This window comes from Protobothrops mucrosquamatus, unplaced genomic scaffold (genome assembly GCF_001527695.2).
Source record: "Protobothrops mucrosquamatus isolate PMUCROS unplaced genomic scaffold, P.Mucros_1.0 scaffold682, whole genome shotgun sequence".
Classification (NCBI taxonomy): domain Eukaryota; kingdom Metazoa; phylum Chordata; class Lepidosauria; order Squamata; family Viperidae; genus Protobothrops; species Protobothrops mucrosquamatus.
The window spans coordinates 472,262-481,410 of NW_015386969.1; the positions used below are offsets into that span (position 1 = coordinate 472,262).

Consider the following 9,149-nt stretch of genomic DNA (forward strand, 5'->3'; position numbering starts at 1 on the left):
CATGGGAAAATCCCATTGGAGGAAAATTCCATTTAGGGTTAGGGTTAGGTCACCATGAACTCGTAAAGGAAAATGGACATCGCCAACAAATTCGGAGTGCTTGGGTATGGTTAGGAGGGCACTTACTTCTCTAGGCTGCCCTATCTATGTTTCCTGGTAAAATGCATGGGAAAATCCCATTGGAGGAAAATTCCACTTAGGGTTAGGGTTAGGTCACCAGGAACTCAGAGAGGAAAATGGACATTGCCAACAAACTCGGAGTGCTTGGGTATGGTTAGGAGGGCACTTACTTTTCTAGGCTGCCTTATCTATGTTTCCTAGTAAAATACATGGGAAAATCCCATTGGAGGAAAATTCCATTTAGGGTTAGGGTTAGGTCACCATGAACTCGTAAAGGAAAATGGACATCGCCAACAAATACAGAGTGCTTGGGTATGGTTAGGAGGGCACTTACTTCTCTAGGCTGCCTTATCTATGTTTCCTGGTAAAATACATGGGAAAATCCCATTGGAGGAAAATTCCACTTAGGGTTAGGGTTAGGTCACCATGAACTCAGAGAGGAAAATGGACATCGCCAACAAATTTGGAGTGCACTTACTTCTCTAGGCTGCCCTATCTATGTTTGCTCGTAAAATACATGGGAAAATCGCATTGGAGGAAAATTCCACTTAGGGCAGTGATGGAGAACCTTTTAGTGACCGAGTGCCCAAACTGCAAACCAAAACCCACTTATGTATTGTTGGGTGCCGGGTGGGCGTGGCCTATTGGGTGGGCATGGCCCTTTGGGTGGGCGTGGCTGCAGTGGTAACAGCAGACTGTGTTGGAGTAAAAAGTTCAAATAATCAATTCAAACTTTGCGAGATCTTTTTTTTTCCTGCGAGAAGTTGAAATTGATGAGTGATTGAACCTTTTTTTTTCTTTTGCACACGGCGGCAGAGGCCTAAAGCGAAAAGGTTTTATAAAACCCAGCTGAAGGCCTAGGACTGGGGCCCAGAGAAAGGGCAGACGCACGGTGGACACCGTGGACACGGTATCCAAGCGATGGTGCCGGTATCGATTAGAGTTCGTCTCCTAAACCCTGGGTCTTGATCGTAAAAGTTAACCGGAGTATCGAGTTGTTAGTATGGTAAAACCAGATAAGAGTCTATTGACCGTTAAAGTCGTCGTAAAGATACTTTTGGTATAAACATACAATATCACGTGTAATACAAGTCTATATCTCATGTAATGTTAGAGTGCCCATTATATACTAAATGAAGGCCAAGCTTACAACACAGATTGTTAGGTTGCCAAATTTCTAACAACAGCCATGGCTCACAGAAATTAAGATTTCAGGCCTCCCTGTACAAATCTTTTTATTGTTTTATATTTGATATACTGTTACACTGTTATGTTTTTTAAAAACTGATCTCAGACTGAAAATAAATAATGATGGCTCAATTAAAAAAACAATGCCTTCATCAATAAACTTGTAAAATATGTATTTGCTTCAATATTTATAAATAGAAACATTGCAAAACAGAATAATAAATAACTAGCTGCATGCTTACAGAAGTGTTCTGCCTTCCTATTCTGCTTGAAAAACTGACACAATATTACTGTTAGGATAGAAATAGTGAAAAACTTACCACTCCATTAGAACTATTTACTCCATTCATATTAATTTTTGTTACAAATCTTACAAATGGAGGTGCTTCAGGATATTTAGGGCCACATTCTATTTTAAGGCTGTATATTCTGTTTTCATAAATAGTCTGTGGGGAGAAAAAATATTTCTGTCAAGGAATCCATAACTGAAGGACCATTGCATACAAGATCAATTTCAAATTAGCAAAATTATTTTTCTTTTCTTCCACCCTCCAAATGAACCTAATTTGCATGCACATTTCATAATATAGCAAAAAAGTGATAACTGCAGATGGACAAGTATATCTAAGAAAAAAAAATGCAAAGATGCACTGCCTTAACTCTTTTTTTTACTAATTATTTATCTGACATACACAACTCCATATGTTTCTCAATAAGTGGTGATCTTTTTATACATTAACAGGAGGTCAAAACATCTGGGCTTGCTATTGGAGGGAGAAAACCTACAATTTGGCATTCTACTAAGTCACTGCTTGGATGTAAATATTCTACTTGGCAAGCAGAAGGAATTTCATTTGTATTTATCCTTGTTTACTTTCATGGTCTGTAGTTTCTTCCTCCGAACTAAAAACCACTGTCTTAGAAGTTCTTTCCATTATTCAATATCTGATTTTGGAGGATATGGAGAACTTCAGGTAGACGATGGAAAACTGTATGATACATAAGCAAAGTGCCTTCTGCTAACCTTGGGGTGTTGGGGCCATATTCCAATTAAATAACTACGTTTATATTGGGCTTCTCCAAGAATTATAAAAGGCAAAATATGTATAAAATATCAGATGCATTCTAGGATCCTCAGTATGAATTACTGACTTGCAAATTCCATTTGTTATCAGTAGGCTCTTATTTTTCTCCAAAGAACATTCTGGCTTATAAATGGATATATTACAAGTGCAATATGACAGTAATTACGATATAATTTGGATTGCAACTTATTTTTATGAAAAATACTTTAATACTTTCTCAAAACTAGTAACCACATAAAGATCAACAGTAGCCCCAAACATAGAAAAAATTAAGTACACCAAATAAACATACATGACAATATTTTAAAAATGTGACATTGTTACCAGACTGAACTCATTTAAATCAATTGGTTGTGATTGACAGCTGGATTCTTTTATCCTCTTTATGCCATGCTGATCTGGGACCTGATGATGACTAATAAATTAAGACTGCACCACAAAAGAAAGTCCATTTAAAATGTATTGGAAAAGTAAGTCAAATGATCCATACATTTTATAATGTAAGAATCAAGTTCATGAAATAATTATAGATAAAAATCAATATAATTGTCTAAAAATATAATAAACATAATAACTATAATAAAGAAATTAAGTCATAATCAGCAGCAAAAAAGCATATTAATCCAGATCAAGTGGAAATGTGTTAACTTCCAAAATGTCCTAGGGTAAGCATACTTATGCACCTAAATAATTAATTCAACATATAGAGAAATACTTTATCTACCATTCCATATTATAAACTTTGCTTCAAGATGATTTCAACTCATAGTGTTTTTATGACATGTCTATGCATTCCTGAGGAAAATTCAAAATATTTAACATGGTTTTCAGCTTCAGAGAAAAATTAGAAAAGTTAAGAAAAGTTTTGAAGAGAACTATTTTTTTTCTTGCTTCAACTAGGAAAATTCAAAAAACAAAAATGCCCTGTCTCTCCATCTTGAAAGATTTACCAAAGATGTAGCATTACAAGGAATTTGACAGCATAGGCTAGTATTCAGGAAAAAGTTCCCCCTTTGATTATATCAGCATTTTTAAAAGCATCAGTATCTCTTATTACCATGGATGTGACATGTTCTCATATTCTGATTGGTTGCTCTGTTTGTGATGTTATTCTAGAATTTCATTTGGTTGCTACTTCTTTGGATGTTCATTGGCTGGTTTTACATCCTGGGGCTTTCCAATTTAAACTAATGTTATTTTAACCGTTGTTAGATCAAAACTGTATGTCTTGGAGTCTATACTTCCTAATTAGATTTCTGATATCTTGATTCTCCAAACAATAAATCAAGTCATAAGTCTGTCCATTCCAGTCTGACATTCTACAAATGGCCCTTGAGCTTGTTTGGAAGTTCTAGCAGTGTAGCACATTGTATGTGTATGCCCTGAGTTGCTGTCTGGGATAGTCATTCTCTTTCATGGAGAAGCAGTTTTGGGAGAGAGAGACACACACACATGGAGCACTGAAGGAAAAAGACATATACCCTAGTGAGCCAGATCAAACCTGGTGATCAATGGGGTGGCCAAAGTCATAGTCAGGTTTCCTCAAATCTATGTTTTGATATAAAAATCACCTTAAACTGAAACTAAACTGAACAGTTCTTCTATCAGTTCATCACAAAACCTTGTTTCTATATAGTTATGTTATAGGTAACCATATTTAAGCAACATCAATGAAAGTTATTCCTGACATTATTTATATCTGTTAGGTATCATGTTCTATATTCCTTCATGGTCAGATGGGGGTGCTATAAGCAAATATAAAACTCAGTTTTAAGTTGCCAATTTTAATTATGAGGAATTGGGAAGTGTACTATTTTTACTCCTTCAGATTTCAAAGTAACATGGAATATGATTTAATGCTTAACTTTCCTTCAGTTGTTCATAACTTTTATTTTTGCAGTTTTCCATCTTTCATCTGAAGAGATTGAGAAATCCTACATGAATTCTTTAAAGCAATTTTGTTCAGACTCGGGTCCTCAAAACAAGATAAATAGATTCATTTAAAATAAATTTGCTTCAAAGTCCCATTTATGAAAGACGCTCAGAATTTATGCACAGCATATGGCATTCAAAAGTATGTTCATATCCTACTCTGTCATCTATTATTGTAAAGCTAAACTTTTCCCCATTGAGTTTTGTCTTAGTAGATTTTGACTCATTATTATGTGCAAAAAAGAAATTGTGGCTAAATTACCCAGTAAGTCAAATAATCAGTTGAACAATGATCAATTTACTGCTATACTCTAAAAAGACAGAAACTGAAATGGGATTTCCATATCATTTAAGAAGGCAAAGATAAGAAGCATGGGATTTACCATTATATAACCATCTCATTCTACGGACTACTGTATATTACAAAATCAATCACAAAAAAATAATGTATCCTATTATAATACTAGAAATCAGATTTTTAAAAACAAAGCAATAGTTTTATATCTTTAAACAGATGCTTACCCTTGGGGGCCCAATAATCATGCCTGTCCATCTTGTAAGTGTCATATCTTCATCGTCTTCAAGACCCCAGCTAACTGTTCCATCTCCTACTCCTTTCTGGCCTTCTTCTAGCTCTTCCAGCAGTCGAAAATTACGAGGAACTTTTACTCCTGGAAATAAATCATATTGGACTTTTGAGATTAGAATTGGCTGTTGGCAAAATAATATTGAATGTCTGGACCCAAGTCTTTGATTAGTGTGCTAAACATCTAAACCAGGGGTAGTCAACCTTGGCTCTTTTATGACTCGTGGACTTCAATTCCCAGAATTCCTGAGCCAGCTTAGCTGGCTCAGGAATTCTGGGAGTTGAAGTCCACGAGTCATAAAAGAGCCAAGGTTGACTACCCCTGATCTAAACAGAATAACAGACTTGGAAGGGACCTTGGAGGTCTTCTGGTCTCAACCCTTTGCTCAAGCAGGAAACCCATTTCAGACAAATGGTTGTCCAATCTCTTCTTTAAAATCTCCAGTGCTGGAGTACCCACAACTTCTGGAGATAAGTCGTTCCACTGATTAATTGTTGTAACTGTCATGATATTTCTCCTTAGTTCTGGATTGTTTCTCTCTTTGGTTAGTTTCCATCCATTGCTACTTGTCCTGCCTTCAGGTGCTTTGGAGAATAGCCTGACTCCCTCTTCTTTGTGGCAACCCCTGAGATACTGGAACAATGCTTATCATGTCATCCATAGTTTACAATTAATAATATAATTCTATGAATCCAAATTAAATCCCACTAAATCGAAAGGACTTGTTTTTGTATATATGAGTAGTTAGAAAACAGTGCTGCAGTTAAAAGAAACTATTAGTTTAAGCATCAAAACACATATTAATAATTAGCAACAATAACTATGTTTGTAATTAGTTTGATAACAATCTGCATCCAAAATTATTCTCTATGGAAGATATCCATTTGATTTTACAGAGAAGTTACAAGACCTTAGAAAAGTATTAAAGAATAATTTGAACAGTGATTTCATCTACAACTCATTTTACGTGGCAAATTAACCATGCCTTTCTGCGGCGAAACTATTATGTCATTGCAAGATGTTATAAAGCAGAACAAGTATCTCTAGAACTAAAGCTGTAAATAAACATAGAAAAATAAATATGGCATGACCATTTTCTTATTATAACAAAAAATTAAAAAGCCATTTGCAGTGTGGAGATATAGATAAATGATGCTATCCATTCATAGATTAGACTTGTCGTAACCAAGATTGGGAAAAAGAAAAAAAAGTATGAGGGGATATATACATATACATATACATACACACACACAAAACACATATATACCGTGTTTTCCCAAAAATAAGACCAGGTCTTATTTATTTATTTTTTTGTCTCCAAAAGAAGCACATCTTATTTTCCGGGGATGTCTTCCTCACCTCCAGCTCTGACAGACCCTCCCAGCAGGTCCACTTCTTCTGGGGCTGAAGGAGCAGCTGTGTTCTGCAGTCAAGCCTTTCCAGAAGGCCTATGCAGCCGAGTACCGAGCTATGGATTCAATCCATAGCTCGGTCCTCAGCTGCAGAGGTCTTGCAGAACCGAGCTATGGATTGAATCTATAGCTCGGTACTTGGCTGCAGTGGCCTTCTGGAAAGGCCTGTGACTGAGAAATGCAGGCCTGGCTGAAGAAGATGCTGCAGAAGAAGTGGGCCAGTGAGGAGAGGCCTGGCTGCAAGGTAAGTGTGCGTGGGGCGCACGGGGCAGATCCACACCCCCACCCTAGCTTGATTTTTAGGTGTGTGCCTCGTCCCAAAACTAGGACTTATTTTTTGGGGTAGGGCTTATATTAGGCCCACCTCCAAAAATCAAGCTAAGGCTCATTTTCGGGGTACGCCTTACTTTCGGGGAAACACACAGACACACACACACATATATACATACACAAACCATCTTCTTTCAATAGGTTACTGTTTTGCTCATTACTATACACTGCTGCACAGAATGGAGCAACACTTCACCAAGTTCACAATCTGTTTTCAAGATGTGTGGCATAACAAAGGCTGCCCTGGTTAGAACTGGGAAGCTGTGGCCAGATATTTGAAAAGCACCAAATGGGAAATGCTGTTATGGACAATATTGTATACTATCCTTGAAAGTTATCACCAACATTGTCTTGGAATGCATATCTAATAAGCATTTCAGCTACTTATTTCATAAGTCTAAGGGAACAGGGAAAAAAATCCCAAAGTGTGATTTTTTTCCCATATGCCTGCTGAATTCCTCCTTCAGTTAAAACAGAACAAGTAATAACCATTCTATATTATTGCTAAGAAAAGTACATGGATATGGCCATAGGATCCCCAGGAGTTGATCTTGACTGAAGGAAAAAAACTATATACATAGGTTGGGAGCTTTAACTGTATCTGCCTATTTTTTTTTCTCTAAAGCATTCACAGGTATAAACAAAATTAAGCATTTGTCAGCCATAAAGTCAATATACTATTGCTAAACAAAGTGTTTGTTTCCAATTACACCTGAAATACCATCTGCTCCCCTTTCTAGAAAAACAAGAACTTAATAAACATTATTTTGTTCCTTGGTAACACCAGCATCAACAACTGTAACCTGAGATCAATGAGTTTAAACTGGAAGAGTCTTTGGGAACTGCAGCTAGTATTTCACATATACTGAGAAGTTCCTGTCTCTTTAAATGCAATACTTATGATTCATCCCATTCATTTTATGTACAGAAATACATGCAGTTAGGACCATTAGGGGCCAAGGGTTTGATGAAACAATACAGGCTTGATGTACTAATCGCAGGGGTAGTCAACCTTGGCTCTTTTATGACTCGTGGACGTCAACTCCCAGAATTCCTGAGCCAGCACAGGAAAGAGCCAAGGTTGACTACCCCTGTACTAATGGAATAGTTGGCAAGGTAGAGTCTGCACATATCTCCAGGAGCAGAAAGTTGCACAAAGGAAAAACTGTCTGAAAGAAGCTCATACCCATGAACCTCATGGGGGGGGGGGGTGTCGGGGACTTTCAACATACCCTCTTTCGATGACATAAGTACAGATTCAATCCTGGCAAGGCACAGCTTGACATATTCCAATGCTGTGTGTTTTAGGACTTTAAAGATAATGACTAGCAATTTGAAACTGACTAGGAAGCCTTAGCACTAGTTGCTTGGGAGCTATTCAAATCACTCTTATGGTAACTGCTGTTGTTTTTCTCAGTGTGGCAATTGCCAAAGGGCCAGAAACAAACTCCTATAATCCAGAATTCTGGCTCAGCTGTTGCTTTCCATATATTGCAAAACTGGTATCAGTAGTGGCTAAGATGCTTCTTTTTTTTCTTCTAGTGACTATGTTGATACCATCCATTTACCTCACCCTCCACTAGTGCACACTTTGCTGTCAAAGGGTATGGTTCATTTGCAGTAATTTTCTGGCAGGTCAGTCAAAGTCAATACCAGCATTATCAGCAGAAAACTTCACACAACCACCTCTCCAATTTCATATTCTCCTCATTTATCAGTATAAGGCTTCTCTCCCATCTTTGATTCTATTCAATTACCACTTTCTAACTCTTCCACCTTCCACTCCAGCAAGTTTCATTTCTCTGCACTTAAATCCCTAAGAAATTACACTTTCTTCAAAGTAAAATCTTGCATTAAAACTGACAATCAAAGCCTGATATTGGAATTGACTAAAATACATATTTAACTTGAAGCCATCTTTCAAAATACATTTTAATTTTTTTTTTAAAAAAAAACACATTTTGAACTGTCCCAATATCTCTCAAAGATGCTGAGATCTTATTGCAACATTTTGGGCTAAAATTTAGGCTCTTCTAAGCAGGCCTCAGATTCCATTTAACTGTCATTCTTTCTTCAGTAAGTGGCTTCTGGTAACTTCAATTTGTTATTTTAATGTACGCTGTGTTAAATTTTACTGCTTTTAAAAATGATATAATTTTGTGATTGTATTGACTTTAAGCATGAGCATTACTCATTATTGAATGGTTCCTAAGTGATGCACAAGCATAAAAAATAAGAGATCAGTAATGTATAAACTGAGGAAGTAGAACCTATGGCCCTCTAGATGTTGCAAACTACTGGAGGGAGTGGGGTGGTGGTTATGAAGTGACAAAATGATTGAGGCACCATAACTTTTCAGAGACTTGGCAAAGCTATTTTGAGAGTCTTTTTATGTCTTTTGAATATTTTCAGAAGATACTTGGGATACACTGCTATTGAAATAACTCAAGGTAGAGAGCATATCCAACACACCTTCCTCCTATTTTTTCCACCAC

At 36.8% G+C, this 9,149-nt stretch overlaps 1 protein-coding gene across 2 annotated transcripts in view; it reads right to left on the bottom strand.

Moving 5' to 3' along the window:
- UBE2V1 (ubiquitin conjugating enzyme E2 V1) overlaps positions 1-9,149 on the bottom strand; it is a 44,635-nt gene that overhangs the window by 16,396 nt on the left and 19,090 nt on the right. For both annotated transcript variants that reach the window (XM_015818122.1, XM_015818123.1), the window contains exons 2-3: positions 4,848-4,996; positions 1,629-1,754 (exon numbers count right to left, since the gene is read on the bottom strand). In XM_015818122.1, the coding sequence (XP_015673608.1) occupies positions 1,629-1,754; positions 4,848-4,996 (275 nt within the window). The remainder of the gene's footprint in view (positions 1-1,628; positions 1,755-4,847; positions 4,997-9,149) is intronic.